The sequence below is a fragment of the Spodoptera frugiperda genome, chromosome 27 (genome assembly GCF_023101765.2).
Source record: "Spodoptera frugiperda isolate SF20-4 chromosome 27, AGI-APGP_CSIRO_Sfru_2.0, whole genome shotgun sequence".
Lineage (NCBI taxonomy): Eukaryota > Metazoa > Arthropoda > Insecta > Lepidoptera > Noctuidae > Spodoptera > Spodoptera frugiperda.
The window spans coordinates 11,109,253-11,128,061 of record NC_064238.1 but is presented as its reverse complement, the minus strand read 5'-3'; the positions used below and the strand labels follow the sequence as shown (position 1 = coordinate 11,128,061).

General features: G+C 36.8%; 2 protein-coding genes across 4 annotated transcripts in view; one reads left to right on the top strand and one right to left on the bottom strand.

Moving 5' to 3' along the window:
* LOC118263877 (uncharacterized) overlaps positions 1-18,553 on the top strand; it is a 34,927-nt gene extending 16,374 nt beyond the window's left edge. For 2 of the 3 annotated variants that reach the window (XM_035576085.2, XM_035576086.2), the window contains exons 3-8: positions 11,503-11,696; positions 14,196-14,352; positions 14,874-15,039; positions 16,166-16,353; positions 16,679-16,873; positions 17,354-18,553. In XM_035576085.2, the coding sequence (XP_035431978.1) occupies positions 11,503-11,696; positions 14,196-14,352; positions 14,874-15,039; positions 16,166-16,353; positions 16,679-16,873; positions 17,354-17,545 (1,092 nt within the window). In that variant the 3' untranslated portion in view covers positions 17,546-18,553. The remainder of the gene's footprint in view (positions 1-11,502; positions 11,697-14,195; positions 14,353-14,873; positions 15,040-16,165; positions 16,354-16,678; positions 16,874-17,353) is intronic. The other variant, XM_035576087.2, reaches the window with a different exon arrangement.
* The window catches only part of LOC118263678 (nose resistant to fluoxetine protein 6), a 41,096-nt gene continuing 40,824 nt past the window's right edge, over positions 18,538-18,809 (bottom strand). Inside the window, exon 12 of the mRNA XM_035575794.2 lies at positions 18,538-18,766. Within this exon, the coding sequence (XP_035431687.2) occupies positions 18,735-18,766 (32 nt within the window). The 3' untranslated portion in view covers positions 18,538-18,734. The remainder of the gene's footprint in view (positions 18,767-18,809) is intronic.

Sequence of the window (18,809 nt, the reverse complement as noted above, 5' to 3'; positions counted from 1 at the left end):
AGCGCGGTATGCAGCACCGTCTTTGCGTCGACCCGAGAATCGAACCCAACACCTACGCAGCCGCCGGCGAACGAGTCTAACGAGCCAACAACGTCGCACGCGCCGTATAGTACGCGCGATTCCAGGCAGAGGGCGCGATGGGCGCGAAACTCGAGTCGTCAGTAGCAGCGTGACAATCGCCGCGTCGTGTGTCGCGAAATGCTCCTCATGAATATGAGCCTCTTGCATGGCTTGAAACTAGTCGAGTTAATCGTCAAAGCATTACGTGAGTAAGCCGATAACATAATAATTAATTTGATATTGAACTTGAATTTATACTTCCTTTATTGTGAAGTGGGTTGAAACGAATAGGTTTGTAGAGTTTTGTTATAATGATAATAATATGTTTAAGAACATACATTATCAACAGCCTATAGAGACCAAAGTATCTTGATACATAGAGATGGTTTAAGCGTTAATATTTGAAGAACACTAGAAGCTTTTTTTTTTTGGAATAGGGGGCAAATGAGCAGACGTGTCACCACCTGATGGTAAGTGATCAGCGCCGCCTATGATACCCGCAATACCAGAGGAAGCGGGTGCGTTGCCGGCCTGGACGAAATATTTACACGGAGATTGCAGTTTTGAAGGCAGAATATTAAGTTAAAAATGAAATGGAAAGCATAGTAAAACGCAAAGCAGACACCTTTGCAATATCGTCAAAATCCTTTGTTATAGAACTTCTGACTACTTAAACTGTAGGAACTAGAAATGAGAAGTTGATTAAACATGGTCTTTAGATACAGTACGGACATCATGGGTGATGTAAAAAAATCTTGTCGAGAGCGAGAGTTGCCTTTAAGATTAACTTATGCATAAGATTAAATAGGCCTTTACAAAAAACGTAGTTACGGCGTTGATGATGCATGAGCCACACTTTTCATATTGCAGATGTAGATGGATAAATTAAAAGTAAAAAATTTGGGAGGTGTCTTCAAAAGTAAGTAAAAAAAAAATACACACAAATTTAAAATTGAACAGGAGACAACCAATTTAGCAGTCTAGACAGATGAAACATTTCGAGATAAAATCGTACATATACAAGTACAAATGCTTGTTACTCTACATGTCCGTAATTCCGTATTGCGCAGTGATTAATGGTTGCGGTACAGGTGACAGGACATGGCACACATTTCGCGGGAATATGTACGAGTGTACGAGGATTGGATAATATCCTGCAATGTTTCACACTGTTGAGTTTTTAAAGCTTTTCAATTTGAACGTCAAATGGGGGAGAAAATTGGTGTGGTATGTTTAGAAATAGGTTTCGGTAATGATTCAAGTGTGTACATGATATATATAGTGGAGATATCTTAATCATTCTGAATATCTACATCATCATCATCAGCTCAATTCCGTCTGCTATGGTGGGTGCTGTGATGGTATTATGCTAGCCCTTGCTAATAGCACTCTACTAGAGCAGAGCAGAGCTTCTACTAAGCTCAACAATCAGCTCATAGTTGAAGAAAAACTTTATTCCCGATTCCAAATTTCAATTCGTCTGTGATTTTTGCCAAAGCAAAATCAGGATAGAAGATTATTTACTAATCGTTCTTTTCAACTATCCACAGGCGCATGGCGCCTATAACACCAACAAGTTTTTGTATCACTCCAAACTCAAGGCCAAATCATTCAAAATCAATTAATCAGTAAATAAATAATGACGAATCATTGTGAAACGGCGAAATGCGAATGTAACCGCAGTGGGTCAGTGTGTGGCATAACAATACCGATCGGTCACGGTCTTTCACCAATACTACGGTAGCCACTCACAGAACCGGAATAGCAATATTTAATACTTATTTATAGTTACTTCCAAGTCGTAAATCAAGGATTATTTTGGATTTTCGGACAATGTGAGGACTTATGGCAGGGAGTGTCGTCCATAAAGATGGAGAAAGGAAAGCTTATGGGATTTGGTACGCTGCTGTAATCGACTTACGTTATTTGAGAATCTCCAAGATCTTGTGACTGGTGGGCTTTTGATTTGAGATTTGCGTTAGTCGATGCTTTATGGACCATTAATCAATGATTAATTTTCGAGAAGTGTTCAAATGCTTTAAGGTTTTTGTTTCCAATTGCCTTAAAAATGTCTTTCATTATTTTGTCTTATCTTAACACAATGACAGGTAAAAATAAGGCTTAGTTTTGAGTGTGAAATTAAAATAAAACATTGAAATGTAAAAGCCAAAAATACTGTGAACACACAAAATAACGTTAAAATCGATAAACTTCACCATATCGTACGGAATCGTCACCAAAATAATCACGTAACGGCAATTTGATTCATTTAACATTTGAAACAGAATGTCATACGGAGCAGATTGCCGTGAAAATCTAATGATACGTTGAACATCGAACATTCAATATTGGTATGGCTATGAACAGCTTCACACAGCTTTAGTATTCATTCAATTACTTTTCACTCATGTTTATTTTGTTTAAGTGCATTCATTTCGAGATCTTCTGGTTAATTTGTTATAATTAGTTCAGCTTCATATTCATTAACTTGTTCCTTATTATCTATTTTATTTGATTTTTATTTTTATATTATTTTTTCTTAAGGTTCAAATTCATTGTCATAAAGTTGGTCTGCGGTTGATTATCGCGTCTTATGTCTTTACTTAGGAACGTCTAGTAGTGTCCATCTTTAGATACTGACAGTCTTGTGTGCCTAAACGCAGGTGTTAAGTGCTGTATTTGGGTTTGCCGATTATGAAATAACATTAGCAAGGAACCCATTTTTGTAGATTGAGCTACGTAGGAAGTTTTATCGCAAATCCTTCATTGTACTTATAGAACTCTCTGAAGATCTTGGAATTGAATTTCACCACCAAATTGCATATAGTATTCACACTTATTTACATATCAATTTGGTCTTAAAGCGACCTTGTGATTCAGAAGCTAGAAAGTTTTGGTTAGTCATAGCAAATAATAGAATGTGATAAATGCCGTGGACGATTCTAAATGGCTTGAAATAATTATCTGCATTTTATAACCTCAAGAATCTTCAAGGCCGTATGGAATGATTTCAAAAGTTGTATTGCCTATGTATGTATGTAACACTTAATATATATTTGTACGTTTGTATATTTCGGTCACGATTCTTCATGAGCGTGTCTCAGTATCTATAGTATAATTATTTTTCATATTGACATGACTGACGTGTGTTGTTTTTGAACTTTCTTCACAGTTATCATAATTATAAAGCGTGCAGTTTTTTATCGGCGCTTTGATATTAATTTGTCTTATTTATTCTAATGATAAAATCCATTCTAGTTAGTATATCGTATGAGATGCACCAATAGCAACTTTTTTTGTGGGGGCCATCATCCAATTACTTCTCCCGTCTTGGGTGAGGCGAGAGGGAGTGTCTGATTCTTACTGACTAAAAAACCAACCTATAAACCCGTTCCTACGCCTGCTTTTCGAGCCGGAGTCTCGGTAAACCCACTAGGTAATCCGCAGCTCTGGATCATCATCAGCTCAACTGGGACCCATCTGTGGTGGTCTGATGGCTCTTTGAGGCGCTCAGTGGCAGAAAACGAAGAGAAAGATAATTGAATTCAAGAAATGTATTTCACAGACGACCCTGACATAATCTGATTAGAAAATTATGTAAAATGTGTCTTATGCACTACACTTATGTCAGTAATTTGAATAATAACATTTAATTAGGCATAATGTTCCTTACATAATGTGTTAGTAGGCCGTGGTAATAGTTTCCCATGGTATGGGTAATTACTGATGTCTCCGGCCTGACGTGAGATGGCCGCTTTGACAGTAATTCGTACTTAGAAGGAATAATTGATACAATTACCATGATGATCTCGTGACAAACAGCTTGCTTGTATCGCATATAACCTTATTATAATGGAAATGCTATCTATTGGAACGTTTAGTGATTAAAATAAAACTTAATAATGAGTTTTTGCATAATAACTATCATGATTGGTTATGAGCTCCGCTGTAGTTAGAAACTAGAAGAGCGTCCTCGAAAAATTTGCATGAATGAGCCTTATGTGTATTTTAATAATGAATAAACATTAGATTAGCTTGGCAGACGTATCAGATTGATTTTGTGTATCTGAATCTTAGTTGTGTGTATTTAGTAAATTATATTGGCTCGCCTTGGCGGGGGTACTCCCGTGCCCCTAGATTTGCCCTTACGGTCTATCTACAATATACCATTTAAACCCGGAACTATCTATAAATCATACAAATCTATTGTTCTGTATGCTAATGCTACAATAGAATTCACAACCTGCACTTGGACATCCAATCATTTTGCAACTTTATAAAGTGTACCGTTAAACGATATTCCCTTGAGCTAGCATTGGTCTGGTCTAACCTGCCACGAGCCATAGTCATCATTGAGTAAACCCTATCTTTGTATCTATAGTATTTTAGTAATATTTTCTTCGAACATATTTCTCCGTTATTTTTTATTGTGTTTGGAATTTTGTCTGCCTCGAGTACAGTTTGAATAACAGAAGGGTTTGAAAAATAAAGTGTTGTTAGGTTTTATGGTTAAAAAAAGGTTTCAATCATAATTTTCGGCCTTTAGTCTAAAATAATAGATTTTTTTATGTAGATAATAACAGGTGCAAACCAGCAGCCGCATCACCTGATGATAAGTGATCAGTTCCTATTTCAAAAGAGCTAATAAAATTATTTGTGCTTAATCAAACTATAATATTTGTTTAGCCCTTCATGGACTAATAGATGTACATTTTACAATTGAGTCCACATTTAAATTTAAACTATCGAAGTTCAATGAAAAGTAGAACAAAATTAAAAGTCCGATAGCATAAACCACTTACTGTCTCCTCCGTAGACGGAATTTAAAGATGGCGCCAATTAATTTCCAATTGACTTAATCGGACGGTTTCGTAAAAGTAGACATATATTATAATAAGATAGTTAAATCTATTCAGTTTATTTTTAGATCTTAACGTCGATTGTGTTAAAAGTAGACTCTGTGGACTGGAAAAGGAATATGTGTAAAAGTTATTTCGATCATGTATGTCCAATTTCACAGTTTCTATGTAGCCTATAGGCATTATAAGATAAATGACGATTCGTAATTAATAAAATTAAATTAGTATGTGTAAGTTATTTATCTATGAGCAACTGTTTGGTCATCCATCATTAGAGAAATAAAAATGTATTAGATATATTTATGGTCATCGATTAACAATGTTCAAATAGGTAGTAATAAGGACCAAATGGGACCAATAAATCGAAAGAAAGTATACGTGCTAAATCGCCTGGGGCCTACGAGCAGACATTGTGTTTCAAAAGTGGAACATCTCCAAGAAGGTTGAGATTAAATAGTGAATGCAAACTGACTCACGACACCAACCTCCTTAATCAGGTCGGAGAAAGTGGCCATATTTAGGACGATACGATGACGTCATACGACATCCAAACCCACTTCTTCATCGAAGTCACACCAGTATAATTTAACACGTAAAATATCATTAATATTGAATCACAAATTCGTTTTATTTAAATAGCATCAATGTGTGATTCGGAAATCTATTTATATTGAATCAATTTAAACTTTAAGTGACAGGTTTAGAGTTTATTTTCTGTTGTAGTTTGTAAGGTTACGTGTTTGTTTGAGTTCAAGGGGCATAAGGCAAGTTATCCAACGCTTTGGACGGGTTCACTGTTTGTTGTGAAGGATATTCTTCAATGCGGAAGAACACATAAATTGTTTTGAAGTCTTTATGTTTGTGTGTTTGTGCCAATTATGGACCCTAGCTACATGCTATACCCTTTTTGGTTAGGTTTGAATTAATTAGGAAGAAATTAATTTTGCTATTAGATGTGCTAAGATGGAATTAGCATTTCATTTTATTCAATGCATTTAAATACTTTTGATAGAGAATACGACAAAATACCCTTTATTGATGGACAGACTATTATTAATTTCTTGATTTGTTGAGATTTCAAAAGTAGGTTACTTATTTATGGTTTAATTGTTATAAATTATTTAACTTTGACTTTACCTATATTTGGCGGATTGGTAATTTTGTCTAGTGGCACAATTGTTTGCAATTGGGAACTCCCCAATTTCTAATGTAGAAGTTCGGTGCAATTATTACTTGATTGATATGCAGATACGAGTAGATAAGTCATAACATGTTAATTAGAAGAGAAAATCAATATTGAATATTACTTAATCATAAATGTGAAGCGAAGTGGTAAATGTGACACGAACTCCGAAGTGACTATATTAATATTTTACGCTACCTGGTTTAATATGTATTTGGCGCTGACTAAGTAAATTAATATTACTTTAATTCTGAGCTACTGCTTTCCTTATTATTTTAACTTCTACAATACGTAATTCTTATATATATGAGGTAAAGGATAAAATATGATATATAATATGATACATATCAGAGATATTGTAAAAAAAAACATTTTTCTTTTTGTAAAGAGTAGGTACCAATGGAGTTACTTGCTCGTTCTTTTTTATTTGAACTTACACTTTGGAACGAGCACTTAGCTTCACTAATAGATAGACTGACGGACAATTTATTTTAACGTTTCAAAGTTAAAAAACATAGGTTAACTGAGTCAGTTTCTACCAGTGCACTGCAGTGTTGAGCTATTGTGTCCCAATGATTACGATTGGTGGAAGCCAAACGCATACACAGTACACAAAGTACATCTCTGATGGAAAAGCACTCTTAGACGTACCTATATGTATTAATATCTTAAATGGGCAGAAGCTTATCTTCAACATCAAAACAGGTCTCATAATATAACCGACACGTGCCACGAACATTATCACTTTTACGGTAATCAAGTTTATGCACGTAATAGTCACAGCTTGTTTTGCCTCCTGGCGTTACTCGTAATGGCTTACAAGTCGTTACTCTGCCATTTAACACGAACAAACTTTATGGTGGAAATGAGAATATAAAAGTAACATGTTTATGTCATGTTATGGTATTATGGTATGGTACTAGAGTTGAGTAAAGTGTCATTAAAAATGATATAAAGTGTTATGTGTATGTTATTTTTGAGTGCCACATCTGTTGTGTAGTTCACTGAAGAGTTAGAGGTTAGGTACTAGAATTTCCAAAATTCACCGTAATGGATTCCCTTCAATCATATTTTTTATTTTGAGGTGAAAAATCCTCAAATGAATTGGCGAGAGAGAGTGTCAGACTCTTACTTACTAAAAACCGGGGTGGTTTTTAGTCAGTAAGAGTACTAGTTTACTCCTACTTTTCGAGCCGGAGCCCCGGTAAACGGTAGGTATTATCCTATACCTACCGTTTACCGCAGCTCCGGATCAAAATAAGCTAAATAATCCAATACATTACCTACCGACTTCCATACCTACAATTGGATCATTAATTTTACTTCGTCTATTTTTTGCAGTTTTAAAAAAAAACTTAGTTAAGCATGTCAGATATTTTTGCTATTCAAATGCTATGCAGATTGTAAAGTTTTTGTAATTTTTTCTTTGAAGTTTTATTTATAATTGAGTTGCTGGATTCGTTTTTATTCGTTCGTTATTTAAAGCATTCATTAAATCTGGGGGCACGGTAGTGCCCCCGCCAAGACGAGCCAAGCGAAGCGCAAGCGCAAGGGCACTACCTACCTTTTCTCGAAGCGCTTCGTCGTATTTTTGAACCTTCATAACTTGTGTTTGGGTTATACCAGATAAACAAAATTTTCAGGATATAATGTCAGTGGTAGACTTAATAAACCTCTAAAGTTTCAATTACATAGCTCTTATACTTTAGATTTTATTGATATCTAAAATACCCCGATTTCGTCACTCACTCACTGATGATCAACAAAATTCTTAAGGTACTTCCTGAAGTCCTAGAAAACTGAAATTTGGTATGTAAGCTAGTATTAGTACCCAAACAACAAAAAAATCCTAAAACTTGGAACTTTTACCCCCAACCCCTTAAACTAGGGGTGAAAGTTTGTTCGAGACTTCCGCAACTTTTGACGCTAGAGGTCTGAATGCGGCCGCGGAGGGGTAAAAACCTGAAATAGGGAAACTTAATTCCCTATTTCCTGCTTGAGATCTGAAAATTATACACAAGTACATAGAACACAAACTTTTCATCAAATCAAAACATTATCCTACCCATAAGTACTTAGATATGAATAATATTACTACACTTCACTTCGGTAAGTGTTTATTAATCAACCTATACTTTTGAACATAAGCATCGTAAGTATAGTATGCGCCAACGCCCGCCGCCTGCCCCCTCGTCCCCGCGCAGTAGCTAAAAATAATCGGCCCGTCAGCGAGCGCGGCACCCGAACGCGGGCAGACGCGCGAGGGCAGACGTCGGTGACGGTTGTCTCGTTGAATGAAAAATTTTCGGAATATTTCGGTGATTTAAAAGTTTGCTATCGCGGAGAAAAAACCATTTGCCTAATATTTAATTGTTAGTAGTTTAGTAGGTAAAGGTTTAGATACTAGTGTTTTAATTTTCATTGATAAAAAGTACCTACAAAAAGAAATGAAATCCCACAAAAACATTTCATGTTAAATGTTGCCAAGACGAGACCATATAGCTCGCACTGTCAAAAAGTAATCAGATCCCGTGTAGAGCCAAGTTTCTAACCCTACATGCCCAGACCTAAATCGATAAGCCCTAATTTCACACTCAAGTTACGGGGAAATTCTACAGCCATAGCTCGTACTGCGTAGTTCGTAGCGCGTAGCAGAGTTTTTACGCTATAATCTCGTAGGCGTGCAAACCTTGGACGTAACTGGCGAGTTGGCCGCACGGAAAGAGTTTAGAAGATTGAATAGATTTTTAAGCTCAAGCCCATATGACGAATAGCAAAAAGTCCGTGCGGCCGACTCGCCAGTTACGTCCAAGGTTTGCACGCCTACGAGATTATAGCGTAAAAACTCTGCTACGCGCTACGAACTACGCAGTACGAGCTATGGCTGTAGAATTTCCCGTAACTTGAGTGTGAAATTAGGGCTTATCGATTTAGGTCTGGGCATGTAGGGTTAGAAACTTGGCTCTACACGGGATCTGATTACTTTTTGACAGTGCGAGCTATATGGTCTCGTCTTGGCAACATTTAACATGAAATGTTTTTGTGGGTTATAATTAATCTCATATTATTGTGCTTTGAATATTCGTAATTGGTGTTTAAGAATGAGGATGAGAGACATTAAATAGTTTAAGGTTATAAAAATTACATAATAATGTACTTACCTAGTTACCGACTGAAATAAATTAGACTTGTTTTGCTTATGAGATTTGTTTCTTTTATAACTCTGGTTTTATTGTCGGTTTGATGCTCTATACTATTTTAAAACCAAGCTGTAGCTGCGGACTGCTTAGCGGGTTATTGGGGCTCCGACTCCAAAAACAGGAGTAGGAACGGGGTGGTTTTTAGTCATTAAGAGTCTGACAATCCCATCGCCTCGCCTCGCCCGAGGCGGGAGAAGACATTGGATGATGTCGTCCCTTAAAAAAATAGACTAGGACTCTGAAGGCTATCAAGAGATGGCAAAGAATCGTCGCTATCAACAGACCGCGACAATCCATTGCTGGATTAAAGGTTTCCTCAAAATAGGAGGGTTCACTGTGATCTTTGTACTTGGTAGGCTGACTGGATACAGCAGATTCAGGTTTAATACAGGTTGCTGCCTGGTCAGGCCTGGCCAGGTTGTTAAATGTGGTGTGGTAAAAAAATATTCAACTGTGCCATCATTTCACGGCTTGCTACGAATTATCACTTTGCAAGCAAACACTAAACTTTAGAACAAAAAATACAGCAAACTAACAGGATAATATGCACAAACCATTGTGCATTGGCAAAACCCACAGAACAGAGAAATACCATCTCTGATCTGAGGCAAAACCCATTAGGAAAACAAGATTGACAGAAGTTGGGAAGCTCAATTTACTAAACCTCGTACCAACGTATTCTATGTATGTAGAAACCACAATCTTTGCAATTCCAAACATAAAAAGGCCACAAGCAACATGGATGCCATTTTGTAAGATTAAATAAAAAAAGAACTGACATAGAGACACCAAACTGTCAGGTTAGTACAAATTGCTGACAAAAACATTAGATACCAATTAGGGTTCCCACGTAGATCATAGTGAGCCTGTTAATTAGGGCTGCTGTCATCATCGTGTGTTTGAGCGTTGCAATTTAATCGATACTGTTTAAGTTTTTAATGGCATCACGCAATGGAGGCATGCGAACTTTTATAGGCAATAAAGAGGAGGGTGATACTTCTATTACGGAATAGATTGTGTTTAACCACATAGCATTTATATGTAAGAAACCCGCGATTCACAGAAAATATTGTTCCAACTTTCGTCAATAGATGGCGCTTTTTATTTGAGACCGTTTTCTGAATCGCGGTGTTAAGATTCTCCGTCAATACTATAGGCATCCTATGGATATATTCTTAGCGTTTACAAACATTCAAGTTCACAAACACATGACACCCACACTCGAAACAACAATTTGTGGATCACATAAAGAGTTGCTCCTTGGGGAATCGAATACGCTACATGTTGCTCGGTAGCCCGTTGCCCAATCTCTACGCCAACCGTGCAGTCAAGATTAAGTGCAGTTAATCTCTGTCTTGATAGTAGCACTTGCATCCAAATAATAAGCGTCCCATGACTCCTACAAGTCTTTAATTATGCACACGAGCGTACCAACTTAGAAAAAACTCTTTTTGAAATTAAAATAACATTAACCTTGCAGTCAAAGCTTTTTGCTTCACTCAAACAATATTAACGTTTTTGCCTAATTACAAACATGCAAATTAAATACGAAGTAATAAGTTTCGTGTTCAACGATAATAAATTACAAAGTCGTAGATAAAATTATAAGCTTAGTAAAGGTATGAAACAAAGGGATTGCGAAAAAATTATAGAATTAAACATTGTTAGGCTTGTTTTATCGTGATTCTGATATTGTTTGCAAGAGATTTTATCTAAGTCATTGTTTTATAGCCCTTCTTTTTGTTATGGCTTTTCATAGTTTTTTTTATCTGTGATAAAGAAGTATGTATGTAAGGTCTTTAGTTACATTTGTCACGTAAAGGTATTTTGACCTCTGACAACCTCAGAGTTTATAGATGTTTATTGTCAGGTTAAGTTAATTAGCTTTGAAATATTGATTAATACAACAGTACAATAAAGTACAAGAAACCTTATAGAACAATATGTGATACAAATTGCCACTTAATTGTAAATGTATACAATTTTTTCGCTTCTTACGAAGTATTTGTTAATCAAGAAGCGGCTCTTTACACAAAATAAAGTATATCTTATGTTAGTTATTACAAAAATATCGTATTTAATCAGTATTGAACTCTCAAAATATCCTTATATCCCAACAACAAATGTAATTCTATACTACATTATAGTAATTCTACTATTTTATAGATTATTGTACTAAATACATATCTCTTTTTTCCAGAAAGGACACCCATGCGCAGAAACCCAAGAGCTGAGTCCAGGGAGATGGGGCGGGCGGACTATAGCGGAGTGCAAGTGTCCTCCCGGCACTGCTCAGCTCCCTCACACGAACACCTGCCACAAACTCTTCGAGAGGGGACCCTGCAGGCCAGGGGAGTACTTCGCACCCGTCGAGGAGTCATTCAACAAGAGAGGGTAGGTAAGCATCTGGACGGCTCATCATGTAAGCTGAAAAGTTAGCTTTTCTTTCGATAAAACGTATTTTTAATGGGATTACATTATGGTAGGATTGGAATGATTCTTCTTGTGTCATCTGGCTAAAGAAGGGATATACATTTTGAATAATTTGATAACAGTACCAAATTACAGAGGTAGTCTATAGGTATAGTCTGTAGGTTTTTTTAAGGGGGAAAGATCATCCAATAATTTCTCTCGCCTTGGGCGATCCGCAGCGTAGACAGAGGGAGCGTCAGGCTTTTACTTACTAAAAACCACTCTGTTCCTGCTCCTGCTTTTTAAGCTAGAGCTCCGGTTATTATTGAAAGGAGGAGGAGTTTTTATTGAACTAATAATATCTGTGTAAATTGTAGTGACTTTTACCACTAAAAACATGCTGTAACCTGAAACCAAACGATCTTAGCTCTACTCGCATAACAGTAAACTACTACTTACTAGGAGCGAGTTCAAAGATATCAAATAGGTACAATTATGTAATACGATACTTTAACGGTTCAAGTTTTAAACCTTCAGGCTTTTACGCCATATTATCGTGACAGGCCCAGTTAAATTAACCTTAAACTAACGTAACGTAACGTATTTAGTTAGTGAAAGTCGTTCAACACTGTCCAGATTGTTTAAACCACTTTAAAGGTGTCCAGGTACATTGTTAGGACAGTTAAACTAATTGCTACGGGTTTGAAGACACTGTTTTATTTTCTTAATATTTTTCACCTGACTTAAACATCACGCCTTTTATCCCCGAAGGGATAGGCAGATTTGTACATTACGGCACATAATGCCCCTACAATGTATACCCAGTTTTCAATATTTGTGTTATAACCGCCATACTCAGAGTCATTTAATGGTTACTTTATCCAGTTCTTAGCAATTGTTTTCGGAACAAAAATTAAACATTAATTAATGTCTCTGAGTCTGTCAGTAAGTCCCATGTAATAGGGGTGAGTCTATAGTCATATACTGGACACAATCCAGACTCTGTGCTACTACTGAGATACATTTTCGAAATACCGAAACAAACTTGACCTGACTTTAAATCCCCTAAAGCTAATTTTAGAACAAGATTGTGTTTTGTTTTGTTTTGAAATCTGTTCTTAATTTGGGTGCAAACAACCGGTTTCTTGTTCTACAATATGGCTGCGTTTGAAATCAAATACCTGGCTTGGTACAAAATGAATATGTTGCTAAATAAATTAACAACAGCTCGTTCGATGGTCGAGTGCCGCGCAATGGGGTTTCGGTTTCGATTCCCAGGTCGGACAAAGCATTGTTGGGCTTACTTCAGTAGCAGCAAAGAGTTTGGAACTGTGCCCGGTATATGGAAATAGGCTCACGTGGGACTTATGACATAAATGTTGAAAAGAGGGTGTACATTGTGCAGTGGCAGTGGCGTACTGTGCGCCTACTCTTTTGGGAATCAAAGGCGTGATGTTGACGATGTTAAACAGACTACTCGCTGCTAACAGCAAGTAGTCTGTTTTTCATTCAATTTCAGGACCCGTTGGTGGTATCCATCTTTATTGCCTATTGCATTCCTAAATCATTCGTAATTTAAAATGTTAAACTTTAGCCATAATTTACTCACAAATGTTCCAGAAACCGTAAAGTAAAAGTTACATCTTCCAAGAAAGATTCCATTTGTTATGACATAATATTGAGCACAACAGTTAAACATTCACATTCAAATTAAGTTAAAAATAATATGCTAAGAGTATTATCTCGTTTGTATACCGTTTAAGATATTGCAGCCCGAGTATAATAGATATATTAGATATATAATAGATATATTATACTTTGGCCTGGCGGCTAACCATTCTATATGACCTGACTCTGTTCTAGATTTTGTTACATATGAAATTATGTTTCGTCATTTGTTTTGTTACATATGAAATGATGTTTCGACACTAGTTTTTGATAAGGAAGTTCCATAAACTGATGTCATAGTAATTATTTATTTATTTATTGTAAGACTTTGTGAATTTTAATGCTCGCTACTCACCTTATGATTTAACTGTCTAGTTTTAACTGTACATATTTATGTTTTCTTGATTTGATTCAGTTAAAACTATACATATAGTTCAACTGTTTACTGTATAGTTAAATCGTTAAGTGTGTAACGTGCATAAAATGTGAACTTGATCTTCATATGCATAATTTAGATTCGTATTGATGAATATAAATTCAAAATTCGTGACCATACATTTTGTCTGTGTCTGACAAAAAAAATATATCCAAAAGGTGATATAGAATTTATAACCGATATAGAGTTTAAATAAATAAAAATGTGACGGAAACACCAAAACATCAAAAACATTGCACCACATTTTTTAAGATATCCCACCAAATGACTAACAAGAACAACTTTACCTAACAATTTCCTATTAAAACTATTGCAAAACTGTGAATCCCCAAAGCGTGTACGCAGCTCTACTGAGAATACGCCATTATGAATTCCAGTGAACGCCAAGGTATGTGCGTGAGACCGCAACAGTGCGCTGATGAGACCTTGGTCTACTGGCCTGCTGACGGCAAATGCTACTACCGGAGCACCCAAGGCCCTTGCTACCCTGGGTCAGTGTTGGAGGCTGGAGAAGATGGGATTGCTAATTGTTCTGTGAGTATTTTAGCTGTGTACCTTCTTAATGGGTTTTGTATTGTGTGAATAGGGGTGTGCTATTTTATGAATTGGGTTATTTATGAAACGTTGTTGTGTCATTGTTATATGATCTTAGAAGTGGCAATAAAATGTCATAAGTGGATTGAGAAAGAAACAACAAGACAGATTGCACGGTTGGCGCGGTGGCTCGGCAACTGGCTGCCGAACAACGTGTAGCGGGTTCGATTCCCGCACGGAGCAACTCTGTGTGATCCTTAAATTGTTCTTTGGGTCGTGTGAACTTGTATGTTTGTAAACGCACCCACGACACAGGAGAAAATCCTAAGGTGGGACAACGTGCTTTAAAAAAAAGAATTTCCTCGTCGTGTTCCAAATTCCAATGATGAATCATTATTGATGAAGTATTTTGTTTTATTTTTAACAACACTATAATTTAGGCTTATCATTTATTTGTAAGTTTAAACTGCATTTCCCGTAGATATTACAAACTATAAAACTTGACTTTTTGACAATTTCAGTGCGAAATCTCCAGTCCCCACTACTGGCCAGCTGATGGTAGCTGCTACCCCCACTACACAAGAGGTCCTTGCGAGAAGGGACAGCTATTCCTGCCGGGACCTAAGTGTGGCTGCGAGAGTCATCTACCTCATTATCATAATGAAACTGGAGCCTGTTATGAATTAGGTAAGGGAAATCTTGGTTGTAGGTTTTGTGGGTGTGGGTAAAGAGTAATTATGTAGTAAATGTAGTAAGAAGTTATGTAAAGGAAGCAGTAGCAACTTTAAGTATGGGAGAGCTATGCTTCAACACGACCGCGCGGACCTGCGGGACCCATTCTAAATATGAAGACTTACTAGTGAGGGCACATACGGCTGGCTTTCTAGAATGGGTCAGACGCAGTCGGGTTTTTCAGTTTTTTAAATTACCTTTTTTATTATTTTGATATATCCAGTGTCACTCTCACAGTAAATACGAATCTAACGACACCTCTCAAGCCAAAATCCATCAAGCCGTTTAGGCTGCAGAGCGTGCCAAACAATTATACAAACATACATACATACTCTCAAAAAACATAAGCCTCCTTCTGGCGCAGTCTGGTAATTAAAAGTATATTATCGTTTACTTTAAAATAAATGTTATCGAGTGAACATGATAGATAGAACTGCCCAATGAAAACTACAAGTAATCAAGAACAAGTAATTATAATTCTAATTGAACACTTCTTACGGTCCAAATAGCAGATTGGACAGTATTTGGATACAAATATTCGCGGTTGCAGAAAATTGTGCAATCTAAATAAACTAATTGACTGAACGACTGATTGAGAAACGTGACATACAATGTCGATAAATGAATAATGGTATTGACTAACTCTTCTTTTCAATGGTCATGTAGTATTCTAACGATGTGATATTTGACATTGACCTTTTTGGACTAGTATTTGGCCATCTTTTTGTCAAAACTTAGTCTTGGCGCTAGTGCAGTAACTTTAATACTTAACACTTAAGTATGATACTTAACACTTAAATATGATATTTAATTAATACATTGACTGCCAACAAAAATCAGTTGAAGGCAAATCTTCCGCTAGCGCCGGTCACTTTTGCCCCCCATGGCGTTTAATGTGTATGATATTTAAGTGTTAAAGTTATCCAGAATTTAGGAACTTCATGGACCTCTTATTGGATAATATGATGACATATCGATATTTTGATCTTGTTCAGGCCAATACTTCTGGTTCACAACTTTACTCTATGTGTTCTTAAACAGGATGAACTCTCAATATATCTTCTTTCTTCAAATATTGCAGATTCTCTGGGCCCATGTCCAAGAGGCCACACGTTCTCCATAGCCGAGGTTGCTCCCCACGGCTCCCGAGCTGAATGTAGATGCAAGAACTTCCACGCACGTGCTGCTGATGGAGTCTGCTATCGGCTGTATACTAGAGGACCCTGCGCCCAAGATGAAATGATTGCCAGAGGCGGACGATGTACTAAGGTGAGATCTAGAACTTGATTTGCATGTAGATAGAATTTTAACGCCTTTAAATCGAAATTCAGAGTATCAGTAGGAGTATTGGAATAAGACTGACTTCTATATTCTGTAGAGGTTTCAAAGCCAAATTATTGTGCAACATCGTCAGTCGCGGAGAGGAAGTGGATGCCGGTGGCGGCTTGTCGTTCTACGTGGAGGACTAAGGGGGAGGGGCTTTGTTCTACAGTGGACGTCTCGCGGCTGATGATGATGATCATGCAACATAATGCAATTTTTGTTCCTTTCCTTCAGATGCTAAAATAACCAAACTTTTTCCTCATTATTCCAGGTGCCTTGCGCTAGAGGTCGTCTGTACGTGCCAGAACGTCGTCGCTGCTATCGACCTGGTACTCCAGAACCGTGTCCAGCTGGAGAAGTCGTTGCCTTCGACTTTGAAGCTCGACCAGCGATAGACGGACTGAGCCATAACGGAGTCTGTGCGTGTGGAAACGGTGCTTGCAGTCGACGCGAGGTGCGTTTAGATGTTAGTTCATTTTTGAACTGTATTTTTTTATTGTTAAATCTTAACACGTTAACCGCCACGTCGGATACTGGTGACCGACGCGACGCTTAGCGGAGGATTTGTTCTTGAGAGTTTTCTTTCGGCAGTTAATGCTTTAAAAACAATACTTGAAGTTAAAATACTTTGAAACTAGAGATTAGTATTGCTAAAGCAAATGTAGAGGACTTACTAAATCCAAATTTTTATCAGTTCCTGATTAATTGTGTCTCTTATACTTACCATAGGAATTGCATTTGAGTTGTATTGTTTTTTGATAGTTATTTGTAAAGATTTGAGGAAAGTTGTAAAGGTTTGGTAAGAACATGGTTCTGCTAGTGAGATTATAACCGATGCTGATTGCTTGACAATCAGCATGGATTAACAGAATACAAATCCCGCTGCCATATTTTATCATCCTTCTTTTTTTTTGCACTACAGAAGAATATGTTTCCTTCATTCCAGGTGGAAGCCTGCACCACACGACGTGGTACAGCTCCCTACAACGGAACCTGTCACATCCTGAACACACAGGGTCCTTGTCCTGAGAACTCCTGGCTCATGAGAGACAGTAAGAACAACATCAGGTGTAAGTGCATGCCTGGGAGGATCCCACCCAACTGCGACGAAGACACCAGAGTCGCAGTCAAGAGTTGATATACAGTGACAGTGGATAATGAACTCAAGTGTAGTTGAAAGACGGTTTATTGTTGAAAAGCATTTATGAGAGATGCTAGATATGCTTGAACAATTGTTAAAATGTGACGTACGTAGGGTAAAAAATGGATAAATAAAGGCCCATTTCAGGCCAAGGTGATTCCCACCCTATCCCTCAATCAAAAGGTATGTTTTTATGTGGGGTGTACGTCTTATATTTTTAGCTAAGACCTCTAAATTTTGAGATACATATATCAAGATTTGAAAGTGGTCTAGGACAAGACCAGTCCCAAGCATCAATTGTATCCTCGAAAATTGAAATAGAAAATGGAATGCGAATTGTCAAACAGAAAAATCGTATTTATTGATAAGATTCTTAGTTTATTAACTCTTAGTATGCCGGGGAGTTCTACGCGAGACACAATGAGTTTTCTATTTTGTCTCATATACCGACGCATACAAGAGGGTTTATGTACATAAATAGATTAGAAATTGGTTATCCGTAAATAGACTTAAGTATACATAATTGAAGAACTACAATTAAGTAGGTAGGAATGTATTTAAATTAAAAAGGTATTATTTAATTTAAAACATGTTTTGTGAATAAATGAAATTCTTATTTATGCATTTAATACTGGTATACTTTTGAACATATTTTTAATAGAAACGAGACAATGACTTCCTTGTGGGTCGAGTGGTCGTAAGTGCCACTGCCGGAAAAGGGGTCTCGGGTTCGATTCCCAGGTCAAGTATTATCAAGTATTACTGGGTCTTTTTCTCAGTAGTATCACGGAGTCTAGAAGTGTGCATAGTATATGGCAATAGACACACCTCCTATTTCATGGGACTTATAACACAAATGATGAAAAGTGGGTGTACATTGTAATGTGCACCTCTGCCTGCCCCTTCGGAGGTAAAAGGCGTACCGTTACGAGACAATATTGTGTATGAATGAATGGCACGGGAATGAATAAAATAAAAGAAATTAAATATATTTTTTATATAAAACATTGTATTTTATTTTTATTAACTTATCGTTTACATTTTCTTACATTTAATTTTATAATAACAGTACAAAAATAGTCAAATGTTACCTACTAGCTAATTGTGTGATGTCTTACTAAAACTAAAATAAAATAATATTATAATATCTACACAACTATTGCACAGCACTAGTCTTTGTCTTGGATCATTTCTCTTTTAGCTTCTTCTGTGATTGTCCTGGAAAAAAAGAAAAAAAAAGTTTATTTAATATTCAATATGA